This window comes from Lissotriton helveticus, chromosome 9 (genome assembly GCF_964261635.1).
Source record: "Lissotriton helveticus chromosome 9, aLisHel1.1, whole genome shotgun sequence".
NCBI classification, from domain to species: Eukaryota; Metazoa; Chordata; class Amphibia; order Caudata; family Salamandridae; genus Lissotriton; species Lissotriton helveticus.
Window position 1 is genome coordinate 249,000,641 of NC_136070.1, and position 24,237 is coordinate 249,024,877.

At 49.1% G+C, this 24,237-nt stretch overlaps 1 protein-coding gene across 4 annotated transcripts in view; it reads right to left on the bottom strand.

Annotated features, from left to right (window-relative positions):
* ENTPD5 (ectonucleoside triphosphate diphosphohydrolase 5 (inactive)) overlaps positions 1-24,237 on the bottom strand; it is a 372,723-nt gene that overhangs the window by 185,377 nt on the left and 163,109 nt on the right. For all 4 annotated transcript variants that reach the window (XM_078659868.1, XM_078659869.1, XM_078659871.1 and 1 more), the window contains one exon: positions 16,555-16,854. In XM_078659868.1, the coding sequence (XP_078515994.1) occupies positions 16,555-16,783 (229 nt within the window). In that variant the 5' untranslated portion in view covers positions 16,784-16,854. The remainder of the gene's footprint in view (positions 1-16,554; positions 16,855-24,237) is intronic.

Sequence of the window (24,237 nt, forward strand, 5' to 3'; positions counted from 1 at the left end):
GACATTCTGGGAACTGCTTATTGATTGGAGATAGAATCCGTTTTTTTTTTTCCCCCCCCGGGTCCTATGATTATCCCGATAATACTCCCTGGACTGGATATAGCCTCGCTCCGACAATGGTCCTACTGGTGGTAATACACCTAGATGGAGTCAGTTTGATTGCCTCGTTTCGTTGGGTCTTATCTCCCGCCCTTTAAATGCTCGAGTCTAGGTAATGGTTTGAGGGGACTTCTGAGAGGACCCTCAGGGAAGGACTCGCTAGGTGGTTGGTATCTCCCCAAACGGAGGTAATGGCAAATGAGGACACAAAAAAAAAAAAAAAAAAAAAAGAAAAAGAAATTGAAAAATGTGTGATATTTTTTTGTGCCATTGAAGAATATGTTACTTACGTTCGGTAATGTTCTTTCTGGTAAATAAGCTATCTAACCGCTTATTATTTACCTTGTGAATAACTCAAGGTGCCAGACTGGATCCACAGAAGTTTCGCAGAAATTCCCGCTCATGTCTGTGGCGTTGTGTGGCTCCGCATCCAGTATGTTCTGCCACCGAAGTGACAGCAAGCCCCTTACATACCGACCACATCGGTGCACTGACGTCAGTTCTTTCTGATCTTTATCCACGCTGTTGGACATAGAGCACTTAGTAATCACATGTGCCAGTGTGCATAACTCTAAATTGGAATCTTAGTCTGAACTAGATGCGTTAATTCCACAGATTGGAGTGGAGGGTGGGTCAGTGAGGAATCTGCGGTTATATAGAGTACCCACCAGAAAGAGTGTTGCCAAAGGTAAGTAACTTGTTCTTCTGATAGATACTACTTCTAACTGCAGATTCCTCACCTTGTGGGAAAGGAAATCTGACAGGACAGACCGGGCAAAATGCATTTCCTGCCAGTTCTGGCTATCAATGCAGTAGTGCTTCATAAACTGACACCTACACAGCAACCTGGCAGATGTCAAGGTATTCACACCACACACCAGTGCAGTGGTAGCAGGCTTCACTCTATTGGAAGGAGCACTATGGGGGTTGCTTCTTGGCTAACCTATAATAGTACTTGATGCAAGGTCTATCTAGAGATGTCCTCTTCTGTATCACTTTCCCCGCATTCGCCCCAGAGAAGTTCACAAAGAGCTGTTCATCCACCTGATATTCTCTGGTGCAGTCAATTTAGAAGCTCAGGGCCCTCTTCGGGCTGAGATGATGAAGTTATTCTTCATCGTTGGAGAGATGAGGATGGGTGAAGAACACTAGAAGGGTAATGGATTGCCCTGTGTGAAAGGGTGTGACAACCTTCAGAAGAAAAGCACCTTTCAAACGAAGAACAAGTTTGTACAGGGACGGGGCTAAAGAGGTGAGGCTGTGACGCGGATGCAGAGCGGAGATGGCGGCCATGATGACTGCCCGGACCTCTCTACCGCTGTGAAGCTGAACACAGCTGAGAGCGGACGGAGTGCCTAGAGAAGAGGCGGAGATCAGCCTCGGAATTAGAGGGGCCTGCGACCTGAGGCGCGAGGCTGGCGGGAAGTGCACCGGAGCTGGCCGAAAGAAGAGAAGCGGCAGAGATTTGTGGCGCCTCCCAGGGCTCGCGCCTGGGCTGCCTGGCGCGCTTAGAGCTGGGGACGAGGAGGGTGCCTGCAACGGATCCCAAGGCTCAACTGAACGCTGCGAGAGAAGCGGCGAAGGACGGACGGACGGGGTCACCGCTGCAGTGGCAGAAGCCGACAGCCGCGCCTGGGGGGCGCCCCATGCCGGAGAGAGGTGGCGGGCCTGAGGCGAGGATGGGCCGGCCCTGGGCAGCAGAGAGACAATAGATTGCGCAGAGCTGAGCGGAGACTTCTGCGGAGGTTTCAGGAGGTGAGGAGGAGATTGCAGAACGTTGCCCTGGTTCCGCGGTGCACTTAAACCGGGGATTCCTGCTGCGGGGGAACAAGATCTCGGCTGCCAGCTGCGCACGGACCTGCGAAGCCTGGGGCCCAAAGCGGATACCAAGCGGAAGGAGTGGAACCGAGTGGGGGTCACCTACCGGGCGGCGAAAGGAGGGGCGCGCAGCTGATAGGCCTAGTAAAACCCGCAGACTGTGATAAAGGGATCCACTGTTTGGGGGAGCTGCAGAGTGGCAGGAGGTACGAAACACTGCTGGGAAGGAGACTGAAGAGAAGCCCCTGTGCAAGGCCGGACACGCTTACAGCAGGGCCTGAATCACAGCTGAGATACTCTCACAATTGAGAGCGGACCACGGGGAGCAGCGACAGAAACAGTTCCCTGGGCTGGAGGGCACAGTCTGGATCCCACTGCACGGAAAGTTAGTGGGGACACAGACCCCGGGACCCCTGAATGAACGCACGAAATAGTGAGGGCGGAAATTGTCAGTGGCGGGGAATACAGAGAACTACTGCTGGTGTCCAGGGGGGCTGAAGCTCGAGGAGCCGAGCCACCTCCGCACGAAACCCGGAGAGTGGGGTCAGCCACCACTGACTTGCCGAAGAAACGAGAGGAAGGACGGTGTGTGGTGGCAGAAACTCGGGGATTCCCCCCTGAAGCTTACCTCTAGAGCGCCCACAGCGACGAACAAAGCGGACCAGATCATTCCAAAACTGACTGATGATGGGGAAGCCAAGAGGGCCTAAGGGCGGGACACTGCCGTCCGCGGAAGAAGTACCTGAAAGAGAGGAGCGAGGGGAGCTCGAGCAGGCACGGGACCCCCAGCTACAACAACAGCTCAATAGAATTCTGATGGCGATCACAGACACCCGCACAGCGCTCCAGCAGGATATAGCACAGGTAGCCACGGGATTGGGTTTGCTACCGGCCGACCATGGGAAATTGTCCGATAGAGTCACAACTGTGGAGGACAAGATCAAAACCATTGAACCACTACAACAAAAACTTGGGGCTACTCTGGCCAATGTGCTGGAACGAATGCACACCCTAGAAAAAAGGGCTGAGGATGCCGAGGGCCGCAACCGCCGGAATAACATACGTGTAGTAGGGTTGCCGGAAAAAATTGAAGGATCGGACATGGTACAGTATCTGCAATCCTGGCACAAAACAGTGGTGGCACCAGAGGGCCTATCTACCTTCTATACACTAGAGCGAGCGCACAGAGTACCGACCCGGCCACCCCAGCAGGGCCGACCTCCGAGGCCGGTAGTGGCCAGGCTGCTGCACTTTCGAGATCGGGACTTGATACTCCAGAAGGCGAGGGCGGACGGCCCATACCAGGTAGAGAACAGCAAGGTCAATATCTTCCCAGACTACACTTCCGAAACACAGCGCCGCCAAACTTCTTTCTTGGCTATAAAGAGGGAGTTACAAGCCGAGAGACTGCAGTATTCACTCCTATTCCTGGCCAAGCTAAGGGTCATTGTGGACGGTAAAACTGTTTTCTTCGACACCCCGGACGATGCCTGCGCTTGGCTGGAACATTACAAGACTGGAAAAGAAGGAGGCGAACAGGGAACACGAACTGCCACTGAGGGGTTACCGCAGGGGAAATCAAGACGGCTTTGTAACAGGCGGCGGGGGACGGGGAGGCCCTCCTCGTCCCAGACAGCAGCGGAGTGGCGAGATGTACTGGCAGAGGTGTCCACGATGTCGACTACACAGCAGACTCCATCGGTTGATGGCACGGAATCGGAGAAAGATAATTCCCGAGACCAGAGACGGCTGAGGGTATGCTGGATGAAGGGTAGATGAATCTGCTAAGCCGGTCAGCTGGAAGCTCGGAGATCTGATGGACTTTCTGAGAGGACTTAACAAGGGAGGTTGGTTGTTTGAATGGCGGTGAGGGGCGGGAGGGAGAGTCTCGGGAAACACTAATGATCAGGGCTCAATAGCTCGGGGAGAATCCTTGGAGTGGGCGACCACCGGTTGGCTGCCAGCACCCCCTCATTGCCCCTAAGGCATGCCCGCAGTGACTACTGATGGGCTTAGAGTTGTGTTACAAGTTATATTAGTTTGGATAGGAACTAGATGGTTGTTGCTAGGTCCTGTTCTTGGGGGGGAGGGAATTAAGGGATGCTTAGGCAGCAGAGTGGGTGGGATTGTCACTGACGTAGATGCACAGAAGATGTTCGGGGAAGAGATGAGAGAGGTGCACAGGACTTTGTGGGAGAATGGGTGATTCTATTAACTTGAGATGCATAACCTGGAATGTGAGGGGGTTACACACCATGACACGACAACATAAAATCCACGCCTACCTGGTTAGGAGAGGGATACATATTGCACTACTCCAGGAAACACACTTGACAAAGGCTGAAGGGGTGGCACTACAGCGTAGGTGGAGAGGCCAAGTATATAATACCACGTATTCTGCGTATGCCAGAGGTGCGCTGATATGGATTAGGGCGGGGGTCCCTTTTCAGATGACTAAGCAGACGATAGACCCAGAAGGCAGGTTTGTGGCTATTGAAGGGAAACTAAGAGGTAGAGAAGTGGCCTTCTGTAGTGTATATGCACCCAATGTCGACCAGCTGAATTTTTTGGCGAGAATGTCGGGGTCTCTAGCGCACTATCTTGCAAGTCCACTAGTGATGGGTGGTGTTTTAATTCCATAACGGATGTCTCTCTGGATAGATCACACCCACCCCTGGACGATTCACCGATACACCGCTTAACTAAAGGGAGGCTAGATTGGCAGACACGATGGGGGTTGATTGACGCCTGGCGGGCACACCACCCGCAGTGCCGAGACTACTCCTATTTTTCGGGCATGCATGAACTACACGTCAGATTAGACGCAGTTCTGTGCTCCCCAGTAGTGATGCCAATTGTGCGGTCTGAATATCTGACCAGAACGCTATCAGACCATAACCCCTTACTGGTTACCTTACAGTGGATGCCTGGAGTCTCGCGCATCCCTACCTGGAAGTTGCGCCCTGAAACGCTGGAGGACCCAATTTTCTCTGTCTCAATAGAGGAGGGGATCACTCACTACTTTGCAGAGAATGCTGGAACGACCGCAACGAGGGCGATGGAATGGGATGCCTTCAAGGTGGTTGTTAGGGGGCTCTGCATAGGAAAGTATGCAGGTATACGGAAGGTACTCTTAAGCGACTTGGAAAAAGCTGATAATGAGCTACGTGAGGTAGAGCTTTTGCGGCCCGGTCACCCGGAGCTTCAGGAGAAAGTTAGCGTGGCAAAGGAAGCGGTAGCAACGGAAGTGGAGCGATTGCGTAGTTTTGATCATAGAGCGTACATGGTGAGAGCCCACTCAGAGGGTGACAGGGCAGGAACTTTGCTGGCCTGGCTGGCCAACCCCTTAAAAAGAAGCTCCCCCATAGTGGCCTTAGATAATGAGGAAGGAGAAGAAGTTAACACCCAAAACGAGATTCTGCAGTGCTTCACACACTACTATGAAGCTCTCTACAAAAGCAGGTTGATGACCGGGGACCCGAACATAGATACTTTCCTCAGGGACTTACAGTTACCAGAGTTGGACCAGGAGCAGGCGAAAGCCTTGGGAAAAGACATAGAGCTAGGAGAAATACGAGGTTCCATTAAGCGAATGGCCCGCAACAAAACCCCAGGGTTGGACGGACTGCCCATAGAATTTTATGGGAAATATGTTGACCTACTGGCGTCGAGACTCCAGGAAGTCTACAAAGAAGCGAAGGAAACAGGTCAGCTACCGCAATCTATGTGGGAAGCACTGATAATCCCGCTGCTGAAACCAGGGAGAGAGGGCAGGGATACAGCATCTTATAGACCACTATCGATGTTGACGGCCGACTACAAAATATTAAGTAGTATCCTGGCGTCCCGACTGTTACAATATAGGACCACGCTAGTCCATGAAGACCAGGCTGGTTTCATACCAACGCAAAACACGACCGCGAACATCCGGCGATTGGTACGCCTGCTGGGAGAGGACCACCTGGAGGCACAACAATCAGTGATACTATCGGTGGACATCGAAAAAGCCTTCGATAGTTTAGAATGGGACTATTTATATAAAGTGTTGGGACGCTTTGGACTGGGAAATGATTATTTACAATGGACTGAAGTATTGTATGCATCGGCAATGGCCAGAGTAGGCACGTTTATTTCATCGCCATACCCAGTGGAACGGGGAACGCGGCAGGGATGCTCGTTGTCCCCGTTACTCTTCGCCTTAGCAGTGGAACCCCTCGCGATTACGATAAGGACGGGTAATCACTAAAGGGGTTTAAGGAGTAAAGACAGTCAGCAATACATATCACTGTATGCGGACGACCTACTGCTCTTTTTTGAAGATGCCGACAAGGCAATGACAGGGGCTGAGAGTTTGCTGTCGGTCTTCGGGGAAATTTCGTGATTGAGAGTGAACTGGTCCAAGACATGTTTATTCCCAGAACGAAAGGGGGAGACACAACCCAAACAGATGCTAGCAATACGGTGGGAACCCACCTGCCTGAAATACCTAGGAGTGCACATTTATCACGAGGCAGCGGACCTGCTGGAAGGAAATATTGGCCGTGGCGTAAGGGCTCTGAAGGGCAGCATGACCTTTTGGGCTAACCCTCCCACTATCAGTGACGGGCCGCATAGCACTAATAAAAATGATAGCGCTTCCTAGGTTTCTATATTACTTTAGGACGCTACCAGTGTGGATACCCGGATCTATTTTTAAACTATTTAAATCGATGATAGTGGCTTTCCTCTGGGGCACGGGACGACGTAGAGTAGCACAGACAACGCTCATGAGACCAAAGGTTGAGGGAGGTCTAGCAGTACCAGACTTCGAACTGTACTATTTAGCGGCCCCGTTGCAGGTGTTCACGCAAGAAATAGCGAGAGAATTCAGAGGGCCAGGGCAAGACAGGAATGGTGGTATCCCTCGCCACGTACTCTCGTTTATAGCGTTACAGCAGAAACTGGATCTTGGAGCATTGACACTGGAAGAGAAAACACTCAGACTGTGTTGGAACCGCTCCCAACGTAAGGCGGGAGTGGCACACCCATATGCACCTGAAATTTCCCTAGGTATGGTGACGGTATTACCGCATGGAGGCGACTGGTCACAATTACAGATTTGGGAGGAGGCGGGAGTCCAAATGCTGGGGGACCTCTATGAGGATGGGACGATGCTATCCTATCAGACACTCCAGGAAAGATTTGATTTGCCAAGAGGAGATTTTCTGCTACATGCAGCATTGACAAGAGCGATACAAGCACACTGGCAGGAGGGGTTGATGGAGCCTGAGACAACGATGGACTGCCAGTATGTCATGATGGCGGCGGGGAACTTCAAAGCGGTCACGTGTCTATACTCCAGGATGCTAAATGAAAACCTTCCACCTTTAGACACTCTGAAAGTAAAATGGGAATTAGACCTAGGGAAAGACATTCCTGAAGCAGCATGGGCGCAGATAGTGAGGAGGGCCTGGAAAAGAACGCGAAACGCTCGGTTTCAACTAGTCATTTCTATTTTCTACATAGAGCATATTTAACGCCAGGGAAAATTAAGAAATACTTTAAGGTAGAAGATGCAGCGTGCCCTAGATGCACGAGAGCAGGGGTGGAACTAGCACATATGCTATGGTCCTGTCCAGCGATAGGTCAATACTGGAAGGAGGTGGGGGATACCCTGAACGCGATAACAGATCGACGGCTAGAGTTCGACATGGCCATTAGTATTCTACACTGGTTCCCTCACACATCCAAGAATAAGATCACAAGTAAGTTTGTGGACATGGGGCTAATATTGGCGAAGCGAGAGATCACAAGGCACTGGAAAGCGACTGTGGGTCCCTGCAGAAGTAGGTGGAAAAGCGAGTTCCTTAAGTGGGCCAGCAGCGAGAGCACGCTACGTTACCAGCAGGCACGTAGACAAAATAATGATAGAGGGCTAGAATCAGCGACGGCATGGGAAACATTGGTGGAGGCTTTACGGGATTATGAGACACAAGAAGACAGTGCGGAGTAGTCCACAGATTGAGAAATTACCCTGGAACACAAGTGCATCATGCAGGAAAACACACGATCACTCCTGTGCATATACATTAAGAAAGTCAGCCACAACTGTACGAGTCAATGACGGGTATTCGGGAGGTGGGATAAACGGGGATTTGATGGAAGTTAATAGAGGTATTGTATTAGAAACTACGTTTAAACTGGTACACTCTTTACAAGAGTTATTATATTTTCCTGGCACATCACCAAAGGGCTGGGACAGTGAGAGTAATGTAACGGTCTATGTATGTCTTGTGTAGAAAACCAATAAACTACGTTTTCAAAAAAAAATGGCTGCTGGTCTGAGAGAGATTGTAATTCATTAACACACAACAAGCTGAAGTAATCGTGTTGACCAATGTATGCATTGGTTCAAATGGTGCATACACGAGTAAAGTGAAAATCAAATTACGGTCCCACTGCAGCATCAGATAGGGTGTTGGCAGGAACATATGAATCATAACTTAAGAAACTCATCACTACAGGTGATTTAAAAAAAGATGGCTGATCAGGTGGCTGTAAAAAAGGCCAAAAGGGCCACCAAGTAACCTTCAACTGTTGCCACATCAAGGCCTTGCTGGTCTGAAGAAAGACAAAACAACAGTATGTCAGCTTAGAGTGCCTGCAGAGGCCAAATGCGGCAGGAGGAACTTTGCATAGCGTTATGCATAAAAAGTTTAGGTGGATGGACACCTTGCTGCCAGTGTGACACCTACTACTTTGGGAGGAAGAGTGAAAGCAGTTAACTGTTGCCACTCAATCTTTATGCATCTTCACACATGAAGTTGTAGGTTGTGCAGGCCCTTGTCCTTCTCCTGCAAAAAGAGGTCCTCCTGAAGGGGCAGCTGTACTGAAGGACATCTACTCATGGCCAGATCATGCACTCTCACCCAGTCCAAAACCACTAGGATGACTTGGGCCCAGTCTTTCCTAATATTCTTAAGAACTCTGAGCAGAAGAGGTAGAGACAGGAAGCCATACAACAGTACCAAGCTCCATCTAATGCAAGGCATCACCAAGCGAGAGCTGCCTTGGGAACTCCAACCTGTAGTAACTTGGACACTGTGATTTCTCTGTGGTGGCGAAAAGATCGAGCCAGGGTTCTCTGCATTGCTGGAAAATGACTTGTGCCACTCCTGAGTGAAGCCACTATTCATGAACCGCTAGTTCGCTCTGACGATCAAAGATCCTGCCAGGTGTTGCACAATCAGGGAGATGCCCTGAAGATTTAGCCACTCCCAAAAGTACATAGCCCCCTGACCCCACTCCACCTGGTTTGTTGAAGTAGTGGTGTCTACGAGCACCTGCACTCGTTCCCACTTGAAGGGCGAGAGGGACGTATTTAGTACCAAGCGTATTACCTGCAGCTCCAACAAGTTGATGTGGCAGTGGGCTTCCGTCAGAGACAGAAGTCTTCTGGTCTTCACATCTCCTAAATGACCTCCAACCCAGCAACAATGCATCCATTATGACCCTTTGGTCAGGATGGAGTAGGGAAAGGAGTGCCACCGGACCAACTGCAGTCTAGCAACCACCACTGTAGTTCCTTTGCAGTCTCCTCGGACACCTGGATGTGATCTGACAGGTTCATTTGGTGTGGTGACCTCTGAGACTTCAAATCCAACTGCAGAGCCCGCACGTACCACCTGGTGTGGTTCAAAAGCAGGATGGAAGAGGCCAAGAAACCTCTGTGCCACTCTCACTGATCCCAGGGTCTAAGGTTGAAACATCAGGATCATAGACCAAGTGTCCTGGACTCACTGAGGTGGAGGAAAGGCTTGAAAAAGCACTAAGTCTAAATACCTCCATTGAAAGGCAGCCTCTGTGAAGGAGTCTGTGTAACTTTGGCACTTTGATGGAAAGACCGGACTATGTCTACAAGTTAGCCATCATCTGGAGTTGGTTTATGACAGTTTGAGGCAAGCCCACCTTTAGCAGCGAGTCATGAAGGTAAGGGAAGACTAGTATTATTGACCTCTGCAGACCGGCAGCGACTACCACCATCACTTTCGGGAACACCCGAAGTGTACTGGTAAGGCCAAAAGGACAGCACCGAAATCTGAAAGTGCTTGTGACCTACCCAAAACTGCAGGTACTGTCTGCAGCACTGCAAGGCTGAAATGTGGAGGTGTCCTGCAGGTCCAAGGCCACCATCCAGTCTCCTGGATCCAGGGCAGATAGAACTTGGGCCAGCGGGAGCATCTTGAACTTGTAGTTTGGAAGGAAGAAGTTCAGAGGTGAAAAGGTCGACAATAGGGCAGAGTCCTCCATCCTGCGGCACCCGAAAGGAAAAACGGGAACAGCAACTAGTCCCGATCTCCGTTGCGGGAGCCATCTTTATGGCCCCCTTGGCTGAGTGAGCCTGAACCTCTCCTTGGAGTATGGACTGAGAGGCGTTTCAATGTTGAGGATGTTGGGTGTATGGTCAGAAAGATGAAGAGAATAGCTGTTCTGGACAATTTGGTCCACCCTCTGGTGGGATGTGATGTTTTCCACATGGGGAAGACAAAAATTATGTAACCTCCTACCAGGTGATCTGCTGAGGATAAAAACCAAAGTGGTTACGCAGCGGCTGCAGTGGGGATGGGTGGGGGTTTGGGTAGGTTGTTGCCCCTGAGGGTCAGATCCCCTCTGCTTGAAAAGGCTTGGGAGGACTGTTTCGACATGATCTGAAAAGAGGTGTCCCTCCACATGGCAAGTCCATAAGAGATGTTGCTCAAAAACCTGGTAGAGAAAATCCACCACACAGGTTACAACTACCCTACTCAAGCAGTTGCTGGTGTCCAGACCCAAGGAGATGGGGTTCTTCGCTGGGTCTTGGCCATTTTATATAAGGCATTAAAGGTTAGGCTGGATGTCATCTGGGATGGCTGGCAAAATGTCCACTGCCACGTCCAATAACACATGCAAGTATCTCCCCAGGATGCAGCTGGTGTTCACTGACCTGAGTGCAAGGCTGGCCAAGGAGAACATTATTTTAAGGAATGACTACATGTGTTCTGACTCTGTCTGGCACGGTGGCAGGAAATGCATTTGGGTTTAATTGTTGTGGAGGCCTTTACCACTAGACTCAGGAGTGAGGTGCTGAAGGAGAATGATTGGCCACCTTGGAATCTGCCTGTTGTCTGAAGGGCAAGATTCTGACTTTCTAAAGGTGTCCAGCAGTGTGGTAGGAGAGGATCATGGGATGCCTGTCCAGGTTGTAGGACACAGCAAGGAGATTGGTTTTGACTTCAGTAAACAGTAATTTAATGTCTAAGTCCTCTGTTGCTCTCACTATAACAGTGGCAAAGGAGGCAGATGCTCTGTAGCTGTTGCGGGGGTAGGCGAATAGAGGATAGTGTGACAGGGGATTTTCTTTGTCATAGATTTCACTTTCATCATCATTGACATCAGCGTCATTATATTGATGTGGCATTGTCTTGGGATCAGAGTGGCGACATTGCCGAAGTATTGAGACCTCAGTGAAGCTGCGGTTGATGATCCTATGAGTCCGCTTTCTGATACATACCTGTGTACTCCCCTTAAAAGTGATAACATTTGAGCCTTGCGAACTCATGCCATTTTCCACCAACTACTAGTTCTCTGGGAACTTTCGAAAGGATGGAGTTGAGGTCCTCAAGGTCATATACTGCAGCAAAGGAGATTGATTTCATGGCTCCAACTTTTTTCATAGGTAAGCACTCATCTCCTATGCAAGAGGTTTGTGCCAACTGGTACTGGAATATAACGAGACCCAACACCGATATTTTCTGCTGTTTGACTCCTAATGTACTACAGAATTTACTGGCTCTCAACCGGTCTCTAGTTTCTTATGTTTTTCATGTGGAAGGTGTGCCTCCTGGAGAAGAGCAAAAGAAACAATTGATGGACGGAATGCAGAACAATGCATATATTCACCCCCCGTCACAATAGTCTGGGTTTAAACCATCATTCTTTAGCTCACCATGCCAGCCCAGTTTGGACCCAGCCATTTGCAAATCAGTCTTGACCCTGTTCCTTATGGTAACAGTCCAGACCGAACTGCCTAGCCAGGTCCTCCCTGGACCAGAAACAAGCATCCTGGCACCGGTTTCGGGACATCAACCCTCATCAGCCAGGCTAGCTTGAATCCAGTGGGAACGGAATGCCCAGTCGTTGGTCCCGTGCTCACTTTGCCACTGGAATCAAGCTAGCCTGGCTGATGAGGGGTGTGTAGTATCCTTCTCATTAATGTGCTTCATATACATGGTTCATTCTCTAATTAGTTTCTTTCTATGGTTGTTAGAATGTTAAGTGTACAGTCTAGAATGCATGCGATGTAATCCTTTGCTGAGTCCAAGAGACAGTTGATGCTACTGTCTCCTGTGGATGGGATCTTGTATTACCTTCATCTTAATAAAAGAAGTTACCCTGATCTGTATGAGCTTCAACTTATTCACACTGGCGATGAGGACTGGTGATAATTCAAGCTCCTGCTCCTGCTTCCATCAACATCAGGTTTGATGCGAGACAGTTGATGCTAATGTGTCCTGTGGATGGCATCTTGTATTACCTTCATCTTAATAAAAGAAGTCATCCTGATCTGTATGAGCTTCAACTTCTTCACAGGGTGTTACCATGAAACCGGTCCCAGGATGCTTGGAGCTAAAGAACGAGGATGGATAACCCAGATCTGTGACTGGGGGTGAGTGTCTGAAATGTCTCAGCGCTCCGTCCATTATCTCCTAGTGTTTGCTTTCTCCTGGAGAAGAGCCACATCTACTTCATTCTTCTTGAGTATACCATTTGCTTGTTCCATTTCTATTGCATGTGCCATTTTATTAGCAGATAAAATAATATAGATCTGTTTTGATTACCAAGCCTCTATCGAGGATCATAATGTAGATAAATAATACTTTACGAGGACCCAATCGCAAGTTGGTCAAATGAAAATGTTTTTTTGCTAGGAGGTTGGAATTTTCAACCCGGTCTCTCAGCTTGAGTGTCTGATTGCTCTGTTAACAGGAACCGGTCTTGGTAAGTACTGTAATAAAAGAAACATGGTGCATCATGTCCCTGTCACCCATAACCGGTCATACTCCTATTTTACATTCCTCGTCTCCCCTGGTGTCCTCTACTCTAGCATCATCCTTGTTTATCATTTCAACCATTGGTTTGAGGTGGTCTTGTTAGGCACACATGGTGATGTGGACTTGGAGTCCCCACTATTACAGAGCATCAGAACCACTACTAAATTACCACATGTGATACAACTGGTCTGCAGGCTTTGGGAGCGAGCGATGAGGGGAATACTCCATAGCATCACCAAATGCACCCACACTGGAGTTCTGGAAGATTTAACCAGTTGCACAGATCACACAATCGATGGCTGTGGACTACTGGCGGGCAGGGGGCTGCACTACAGTAGATGACCTCTACTCGGTGGACCACTTCATCAAGTTGCAAGATGCAATGGAGACATTCCAACTTGGATGAGGGCAATTTCTCCAACATGCCAAAATAGCGGCGACTGCACAAGATATATGGCCGGGATTCCCTGAAGCTCCGGAGCTACAGAGGCACTCATCACACTGTTGTCGATGGCTGTAGGACAGAGACTCATTACGCACCTATACTGTGCTCTCCGCATAGATATACCACGACCTCTCCTAAATATTGAGGACACATGGCACCAGTTGAGTTCCCCATCAAACCTACCAAATGGGTTCTGATCCACAGGGAAGTATGGGAGGTATCTGTGAACTTGAGATTTAAATTGCTCCAATATAACTTCGTACACCGTACATCTCTTTTGCCCAAACTCTTGGATACTATTTACCCAACTAAGAATTCCACGTATACGCGTTGCGGATATGCCTCGGCACATTTTGTCCATGTCATATGGTCCTGTCCTCAAATAATTCCCTACTGGTATGAATCAAAGCTTCATTTGCATAAAGTCATGGGCTTGAACATCCCCAGAGAACTCAAGCAGTACCTGCTGGGTCTGGTTCCCATCAAGAACAAAAAGATACGGAGTAGACTGTTCGTCATACTCGGTCAGACGTTAGCTAAACAATGAAAAAGTTCAGTTGAGATGACCCACTACCGGACATCTTACACGCCTGGGAGACCATGATTAGGGACTTGACTACCGACGCTTTTGTGCCCTCTCTGGATCCGACGATACATCGGACACATGAAATTGAAGATATATAGTTATGATCAATGGGGACACTGACACCTGGGAAGGAAGAGGAAGATCTGTAAAAAAGGGGATGAAAAGACGACACTAGACAAGCTTGTGACCCTGAATGTGGGACAATGTGGCAGTAATGAGGAACATCGTAACGAGTACAGGGAGGGAAGGGTTTGTTTTTTTGGTGCGTTACACACACAAAAAAAACAGAAATGTTGTTCCTTTGTTAATTAGATGACTAAGATGCTATATTTCTATTGACTTTAATGGCCTTGATATAATGCAACACCACAGCAAAGTTGATTACTCATTTCGAGGTATGTTTATTGATGAATCGTGATGGTCCTTGGAAACACCTTGCTACACATCTTAAAGTAATATTAATCTGTATCAATGTATTATGTTTTCAAAAGACTGCCCCTCTGCAAAAGATGTGGCAAAGGGCAGAAAACAGAGGAATGTATCCTAAATAAACATAAGAAGATCTTGTTGGGAATCACTTTCAGTTTTTAACAACCTGAAGGATTTTGATTTGGCGGTGGCTCTCCAAACAAGGCCAATAGGGCTTATGTACAGTAACCATATTTAAATGATGTTGTGATGGAATATGTCAACTGTGTTCCACAGAAAATCAATAAAAAGAGTTCCATACAGAAAAAGATTTGAAAAGCTCATGAGCCTTGTGTTTGGTGGAAGGGAGCCCAAAGAACATTCACCAACTTTCCAAAGTCTGAGCAAGCTTGTAAAAGAGTTGCTGATTTAGGTTGAATTTAGTCTGGGTTGTGCAATATACAAAAGGAGGAACCCTCTTTGTACATTTTCTTAATAAATTCGTTTTGTTCCCATGCCAGCTTGTCTTGCCTGCGCTCAGGAAAGTATCCAAATATTCTCAGCATAAACATGCCTCCATGAACTGACTGTAAGTTGTCTTTGCGAAACAAACAGATCTAGCCTTTGATAAACAGGCAGCTGTACAGCAAGCAGAATCCTGAACACCTCAGGGAAAAAGGTCTAAAGCAATTCTCTGGCATGTGGTACTATGCTTGAGATACATGTTAGACTGCGCATTACACATTTACTTTGGGCAAAGAGTCATTTTGTTTTTAATTCCCTTACAGTGAACTTGTGCGGAATCTGGGTCCAACTACTTGGGCGAACACCTCACAGCTGGAAGACTGGATTTACTGAGAGGTTTAAACCAGTGTAGTAAGGGTTTTAACACATATTAGATGGTGGATCACCTAAAGGCATAAAGAAAATCTCAGAACCAAACAGGACCCTAAATTTTCCGCTTAGCAGTGCTGGTGCCAAGGGCAGTGTCTTGTCTTATGGATGATGTGTAGGGCACTTTTTGGTGTTGTTCTTCATTGTAAAGTTTTGTTCTCAACTCTACTGCCTTCCTGGTAACTCTCATCCCAACACCACTGGATATAAATCTAGACCTTTCAAAATGGTGGTTGGAATGCACTTCATTCATGATCCCACTCAAAGGCCCTGTGTAAGCTTTACAAACTACCTAAAAAGTACAGTGTGACATTTCACACTCACACATGAGCTAGTTTTAGTCATCCAGAAGGACGAGTCCTCACAGTAAAATGAGGTCAAAGCCCATGAAGCACAGTATTTTGTTTGATCAGCAGTCTGGATAACAAAAAACCTGCATGTGTAGAGACAAAGTTCAAGAACCACAGTCAGTACAGGTTAGAGCAACAGAGAGGTAGGGGTAATAAGCTAAGGTGGGAGCAGAAGCAGGTGTTTCAGGTAAAAGAAATCAGGCAGACTTTAAGGGCAGGAGGAAGACGTTAACCACAGAGGCCAGCTGGCTGATCTTATGTTCAGGTGCAGCAGACCAAATGCTTTGGACTGGAGCAGCAGGGCAAGCGGCCGGGCAAACGTCAGGGGCCAGAGCGGCAGGGCAAACGCCAGGGGCCAGAGCCGCCGGGCAAACGCCAGGGGCCAGAGCCGCCGGGCAAACGCCAGGGGCCAGAGCCGCCGGGCAAACGCCAGGGGCCAGAGCCGCCGAGCAAACGCCAGGAGCCAGAGCCGCGGGCAAACGCCAGGGGCCAGAGCCGCCGGGCAAACGCCAGGGGCCAGAGCCGCCGGGCAAATGTCAGGGGCCAGAGCCGCCGGGCAAATGTCAGGGGCCAGAGCCGCCGGGCAAACATCAGGGGCCAGAGCGGTAGGTAATGAGAATTTAAGTGTAAATAGTGCACAGGAGGAATAATATAAGTGGATCAGCATTCGCCGCGGCCAGGGCGACTGACGCTGGAATCTTGGGATCAGGGTTCGATCCCCGGCTCCGGCGGCAGGTTAGCCCAGCACCATGTGACTCTGGGCAATAGCTTGCTTAATCTTCCCGACGGCCCCCAGCACCTAGAGACCCTTACGGGTGATTGTGCGCTTTACAAATGTGGATTATTATTATTGCTGGAAATGCAATTGAGTGCTTTAAAGATTACCTGGAGCTTTCTGTACAAAGGTGTAAATATGTATTCGGGTCCCAGTGCTTCCTGCGTCAAACATGATTCCATAGATCGTGTGTTCACTGGCATTCTTCGAGCTCATCTGGGAGGGCAGAATATGCTGGTAAGACTCCCTTTCAGGTTGAAACACTTCTACGTCTGGTACGACCCAGACAATATGAGACATTGCCAGGAACAAATGGAACAGCAACACATGGGAGGTCATCCTTAAACTCTTCTGAGAATAGCATAGAGGGACGTTTGGAGAGGGGATCAGGAACCCCAGGCACCATCAGTCTGCAGAAAGAGAATGGAGGGAAAAGAAGTGCAATGAACAATATTAACAAACATACCAGTCAACTGCAGAACAAGATTAAAAATAAAAATGTGACAAAGCTTTCCAGCTCATTTCACTACAGAAACCTCGTGTAATCTGGTTTTAAGAACCCTTTCTCCCTGTGTAGAAATTATAAATGCAATCTGACACCCACAAAGCCTTTAACAGACTCACGTCTCTCCTCACATCCACTATGCAACAATCAAGGTCTCACTTCAGTTCACTTCGATTTGACACCACTCTTGTTTCAGTGGATAACTGGTCCATCAAAGGCACACTGTGTGACATGGTCCAGGGGTCCATCATAGCATTGTTTTTCATGATTATGTCAAGCCGACAAATCTTATATTATAATTAAGAACGTCATAAAATAAACAGTAAAAACAAATAAGTCAGTACAACAATTTTAACCCCTCCCATGCTCGTGACGGAACCGTTCCGTCACGAGCCTCGGGTGGTCTGTGCTGGTAACGGAACGGTTCAGTCACGGCCCGCTCGCCGCGCGAATTCCGCGCCTGCGCTGACGTTCTAATGGGTGGGCGGGGCCGTGACGGAACTGTTCCGTCACAAGGACAGCTCATCCGAGGGCCGTGACGGAGCGGTTCCGTCACGAGCACGGGACCGCCGCGCGGCCCCGCCTCCCCCTTAGCGCTGCGGCGGAATAGCCGCCGCAGCGTAGGGGTTAAGCCACTCTTTTCAATGGTTACTTTTTTAGTAAACATAATAAATCGCTGTGAAGGTCCTTGGTGTAGAGGTTTCATTTTAACATACTTTCTTATCAAAACAGTATGATTGTGGCAGATTCGAGGATATGGATTTGTTTTATCACATACTTTGCTATAAAATAACACCAACGACAATGGGCTAATGGAAGATTTCTTTGGTACCAATGATAAAGTTTTTGCCTCCAGTACATTGTTTGCCAGGGAAAAAAGATCCATTATAGGCACTTCATGTCCCAGAGATAATAGGTCTCTTTATTAGGAAGGACAAGAAATTCGGATACAAAATGTACTCTACTTGAAATACTAAATTCTCATTGTTGCGCATGAGCAGTGGGCAGTACAGCTCGGAAACAGGGTGCAATAGCTGCGCTGTCTTCAACTCATGCACCAAATCAAAGAATTTCTGTGTTAAGTGTATGCGCCTTGGACAGCGCAAGGTCTTACAAATAGGCACACAGCTCTGCATCAGTGCAACATTTATGATAAGGCCCATGTAATGCAAAGAAACTGTACAGTGTCTGAGAGACATTGAACGACACAAAAAAGACAGACCTATGTACAAATTGCATTGCATATTTACAACAGGAGAACTTGAGTGGGATTATTTGTTTCAGAAGGCACTTTTACTGTCGCTGAGTGAGAGACATGAAACAAGGTCAGAAGGCAGAGAGGCCCATTGAAGGGAGCCACAGATGAGGAGGTGGGATCAGGGATTGTGCACACGGAGGTTTGGGTGTAGGCAGGAGGTTCGCATTTGTAGAGCTGATAAGGATGATAGTTGGGCAAATCAATGACAAGGTACATAAGCCTAAATGTCTCCTATTTTGTGGCTTCCTTATGAGCATGGTTTATAGATCCATCTTTTACATTCATGTGGAGAGGCAGCGGCACATACCTCGGTGCAACGATGTCCGAGCGCGGGGGTCCTGTCCCCCGCGCCCGGTCAATTAACGTCCCGGACACCCAGGACACCTTCTCTTTGTCGTCCCCTGCAGGTACCGACACCGGAGCTTGAAGGACCGGAAACACTCGCCAGTGACCCCGGAAGCGACTGTGGGACGACCCCTAGCGACCCGGAAGCAATCGGCCCTGAACCCGGAAGTGGACAGACAGACAACCTCCCGGAAGGTAGAAAAAGCCCCGAGGACGAAGGAGAGGCGTTCGGAGCAACCGACTCGTGGCAGGAGGCAGCGGACAGCGACGAACCCCGGAGAGAGAGAGGAGCAGCACTGCGAGACCGAAGCGAGGACGAGGAAGAGGACGTCTGGACGGAGGACTGGTGGCGTCCTCAGGAGGAAGCTGGAGAGCGGCCGCAACTCGGACGAGAGTTGCGGCGGGGCACGTGAGTACCCGTCACCCTTTCTCCGTGTCCCCTCCTGTATATAGCTGTAGCTGTAAATAGACTTGTATATAACTTAGACTGCACGAGCACAGGGATAGAGTATATTTACCTAGAATTCACGCGCACTGTACCAAAGACCGAGCACTGCCCAGCACCTGACAACCTTCTTCCCTCCCATCTCTTCCTTGCCTGTTCCATCCTCCCTTACCGTCCCCTCCTCACAGGCCTTTCTCCGTACCCTCTCACTCCCCGGTGTAGGTGGTGGTATTCCGATTGTGTACTCGGACTAAAGCCCTACGCTTCTCTCCTTTTTCAAGCCTCGAAGGAGCCCCAGTACCATACCGAGGAGACTACTGGCGGAACAAGGAGAAGCAGGACCCGATCCCATACGACCTCGCCGAGCCTGGTCCACAGCAGTATCCAGCAGCCCACCACCCCGAGGAATCTACCCTGCGACCCTCCCTCATTGTGACATTGTCCATCTGCTGAATAAAATCTCCTGTCATAGCTCACTATATCCGGCCTCCCCGCCTGTTATTCCGGTTCGCCCGTCACCCAACTCCACAATTCATAACAGAAAAAAGAGCACCTGCATTTCTTTCCAATATAATACAACAATGTTTTTTTAACGCATCATAAATCATCAACAAACACTAAGAAATAATCATACTCTGAGATCTGGACCCGCAAGGACTCATTAAATAACACTAATACAGAAAAATTAGGGGAAAAACCTTAACAACGGAAGACCCTGCAACTGTCAGCAGCCGAGGGAGCAGGGGATCAAAGGTGCAGCTGACGTAACGTTCCCAATTCCAAGATGGCGCCCGGCGGCCTCAATGGGCAGCTGAGCACCAAGCCTCTGGAGCGATCGGCCTCCCTCACGATGCAGAGTTCAGATGAGCAGAGAGTGCCTGCTCTCCAAAGAGGTGAAACGGACTTGCAGGTGCAGTGTCATCCGGGGCTATGAGATAGGACCTAGGGCTCTCCGGTCTAGATGGGCCAACTGAACATAGGCTCTTCGGAGAGATCGTCAGCCTCCCTGGGCACGAACTAGGTAAGGATAGTGGCCTAGTCAACTGCCCAAACAGAAAGGCCCCATGGTTGCCCGAAACACCACAGGGGATACATTAGGATAAATTCAACAATAGCGTATTGTTGGATTTATCAATACAATTCTAGGCAGTTCTTGAAAGGTATTTTTATGACTCCATGAACGTTAGTTATTATGTAATAACTTCTTGCCGTATTAACCTATGTGGCTGGGGATTTGCAGTGGGAAAAATGACGTAGACAATTTTTCCAACACCAGGGCTTATAAAACATATTTTATAAGGACCCTGCCTATATCTACAGGACCCAAGACCCCTGGGATACCTAGGGGAGAATTTTGGGGTTCTGAATATGTAGATATATTACAGATCCTTACTCCACAGTGCTCCTAGCACAAAAGTCGATTTTGGGAAGCACTTTACTACAATGTGGGAAGTGAAATGTGCAATTTACTAAACCCAGGGTATATAAACTCATTTTATAAGGGCACTCCTTATAATTACCTGACCCCCACGCCTGGGACACCTAGGGGAGACCTGGGGGAACCTAATATGCCAAAACATGTAGTTTATTAATTTGTAAGTGCCCCAAACAGCAAAGTCGAGTTTGGGTACGATTTGCATATTAAAAGCAGTCCTGCATCCCAGAGCTGCTTTTAAATTGACCTCAGCTTCAGCAATGCACACAGACCAGTGCATAAAGGGCTGCTGGCCTCCAAACTGCCATATCCTATTATATACTAGGGACTTAAAGGTAGTTTCAATCCCCTTGTCCTATTAGGTACTAGGGATTTATAGGGGAGGTCATGCCAATCCTAAGGATACCCTAACCCATAGTGTACCCTAGCGTATGTAGGTGTTTTCCACTGTATTCTAAGTGTTTCTTCAGCATAGCACTGGCCCTGGGCCTGGTTAGGCAGAGTCCAGGGTCAGTCAGAGTCAGTTTCCACCAGTATCAGTCTGAAAAAACGTTGGGTGGGGGTGCCCAGGGCACATGATGACTTTGCAACAACTGGTTTGAGTAAAATTATAGTTTAGAAAAAAACTCAACCTTACTGTAAATTGCACCCTGAGCATGGGGGCAGAGATCTACATGAGGAGTCCTGCATCCTGAGCATGGGGGCAGGAATCTCCAGGGAGAGGTGTGGCGCCGCGGTCAGGGTGACTGACTCCGGAATCTGGGGATCAGGGTTCGATCCCTGGCGCCGGCGGCAGGTTAGCCCAGCACCATGTGACTCTGGGCAATAGCTTGCTTAATCTTCCCGACGGCGCCCAGCGCCTAGAGACCTTAACGGGTGATTGTGCGCTTTACAAATGTGGATTATTATTATTATTATTATTCATGTGGTGTCCTGCACCCTGAGCATGGGGGCAGAAATCTACATCTGGTGTCCTGCACCCTGACCATGGGGGCAGAAATCTACATGCACAGTCCTGCACCCTGAGCATGGGGGCAGAAATCTACATCTGGTGTCCTGCACCCTGACCATGGGTGCACAATTCTACATGCACAGTCCAGCACCCTGAGCATGGGAGCAGAAATCTACATGTGGAGTCCAGCACCCTGAGCATGGGGGCAGAAATCTACATCTGGTGTCCTGCACCCTGACCATGGGTGCACAATTCTACATGCACAGTCCTGCACCCTGAGCATAGGGGCAGAGATCTACATTCACAATCCTGCACCCTGGGCTATAGGGGCAGAGATCTACATACCCAATCCTGCACCCTTTGCATGGGGGCAGAGATCTACTAGCCCAGTCCTGCACCCTGAGCATGGGGCAGAGATCTACAAGCACAGTCATGCACCCTGAGCATGGGGGCAGAGATCTACATGCACAGTCCAGCACCCTGAGCATAAGGGCAGAGATCTACATTCACAGTCCTGCACCCTGGGCTATAGGGGCAGAGATCTACATACCCAATCCTGCACCCTTTGCATGGGGGCATCGATCTACTAGCCCAGTCCTGCACCCTGAGCATGGGGCAGAGATCTACAAGCACAGTCATGCACCCTGAGCATGGGGCAGAGATCTACAAGCACAGTCATGCACCCTGAGCATGGGGACAGAGATCTACATGCACAGTCCTGCACCCTGAGCATAGGGGCAGAGATCTACATTCACAATCCTGCACCCTGGGCTATAGGGCCAGAGATCTACATACATAATCCTGCACCCTGAGCATGGAGCAGAGATCTACATGCACAGTCCTGTACCCTGAGCATGGGGGCAGAGATCTACAAGCACAGTCATGCACCCTGGGCATGGGGGCAGAGATCTACATGCATAGTCCTGCGCCCTGAGCATGGAGCAGAGATCTACATGCACAGTCCTGTACCCTGAGCATGGGGGCAGAGATCTACAAGCACAGTCATGCACCCTGGGCATGGGGGCAGAGATCTACATGCATAGTCCTGCGCCCTGAGCATGGAGCAGAGATCTACAAGCACAGTCCTGTACCCTGAGCATGGGGGCAGAGGTCTACAAGCACAGTCATGCACCCTGAGCATGGGGACATAGATCAACATGCACAGTCCAGCACCCTGAGAATGGGGGCAGAGATCTACTAGCCCAGTCCTACACCCTGGACATGGGGGCAGAGATCTACTAGCCCAGTCCTGCACCCATGGCATGGGGGGCAGAGATCTGCATGCATAGTCCTGCACCCCAAGCATGGGGGCATAGATCTACATGCGGAGTCCTGCACACTCAGCATAGGGGCAGAGATCTACATACACAGCCCTGCACCCTCAGCATGGGGGCAGAGATCTACATGCGGAGTCGGGCACCCTGAGCATGGGATCAGAGATCTATATGCAGAGTCCTGCACACTCAGCATAGGGGCAGAGATCTACGTGCACGGTCCTGCACCCTGAGCAAGGGGGTAGAAATCTACATGCACAGTCCTGCACCCTGAGTATGGGGACAGACATACATGCACAGTCCTGCACCATGAGCATGGGGTAAGAGGTTTAGGTGCACAGTGTTCAGGCTCAGCCCAGAGTGAGGATACAAGAACTCAAGAGCAGTTTTCAGAGCATCAGACAAGGAAAATGGTCTGCCCGTTCGACAATAGACTTAAAAGAAGGTGGGTCGTATTATTTCACTAGAAACATCACTCTTTATACCCCAGACTGTGAAAATTTGTCAGACATTTTAGTTTGTGTTGGTGTTTCCCCTTTGAGACAAACTGAGCTGGTTTTGAAACCAAGGAAGAGCTGGAGAGTGGGTGGGGAGTCGCGATGTGTAAAAGGAAGGTATGAATGATATCAAATAAAGATGGAGAGAGTAAAAGAGGGAGCATGGAGAAGGAAAAATATAGTAATGTATTTATTTAGAGTGCTTGGTGTAAAACAAAAACCATGTCCTCTTGACATTTCAAAGAACTTAAGAAGCCCTCCAGAGACCAGAAGCCAGAAGGTCTAGAGAGGAATATAGATTAAGATGGGCTTGGGAATGCCCCCCACCTCTCCCATCAATGACAAATCTACGTTTAGGAGTGACTGTAAATAGGGCAAAGGATCTTACTTTAAAGGCCTAAATGTGTGATCATGCAGCTGCTTTCTGGGAATCAAACTGGTCTGCACGTAGCCATACCGCCTACATTCTCACAACCCAACAATGTCTGAAAACAGGTACCGCCACCTGCACGGTTATTAAGAGGTAATCACCTACCATGGACATCACTCTCCTGCTTTCTGGCTGGTTCTCTCCCACTATATTAATTACCAAGACGTCCATACCAAATGAATAGACCGTTACAACTGTACCTACAATCCCTAGTCGGTCGTTCCCACCTCCCTCATCCGGCACATTTCCCCCCCCCCCTCCACGCATGACACCAAAACACATAGCACCCAAGCCACACTCAAACTACACCCTTCAAACCAGGCACATCAATAAATTAACTTGAACCACGTTTCCTACCCCTCATGCGTAAGCACAGCTACCAATGCAAGGATAAGATCTAGCCTAACGTCTATTCATAAATCTCAATGTTCACCTCCAACGAGTTTGCTCAGTGCTCTTGTCGCTCAACTCAATGGTACCTTTATGATCAACCTCGAAGGATGAAAGGTTGAGTGAAGCTACTGGGATTTAACCGGGCGACTCTCTCAGTAGCAGTCCAAGACGCTACCGCACACCATGATTCAGCGATTCATTCCCAAACGGCCTGCGTAAATCTCCAGCCGGTAGACTTGTGCCTCAACCTCTCGCACTG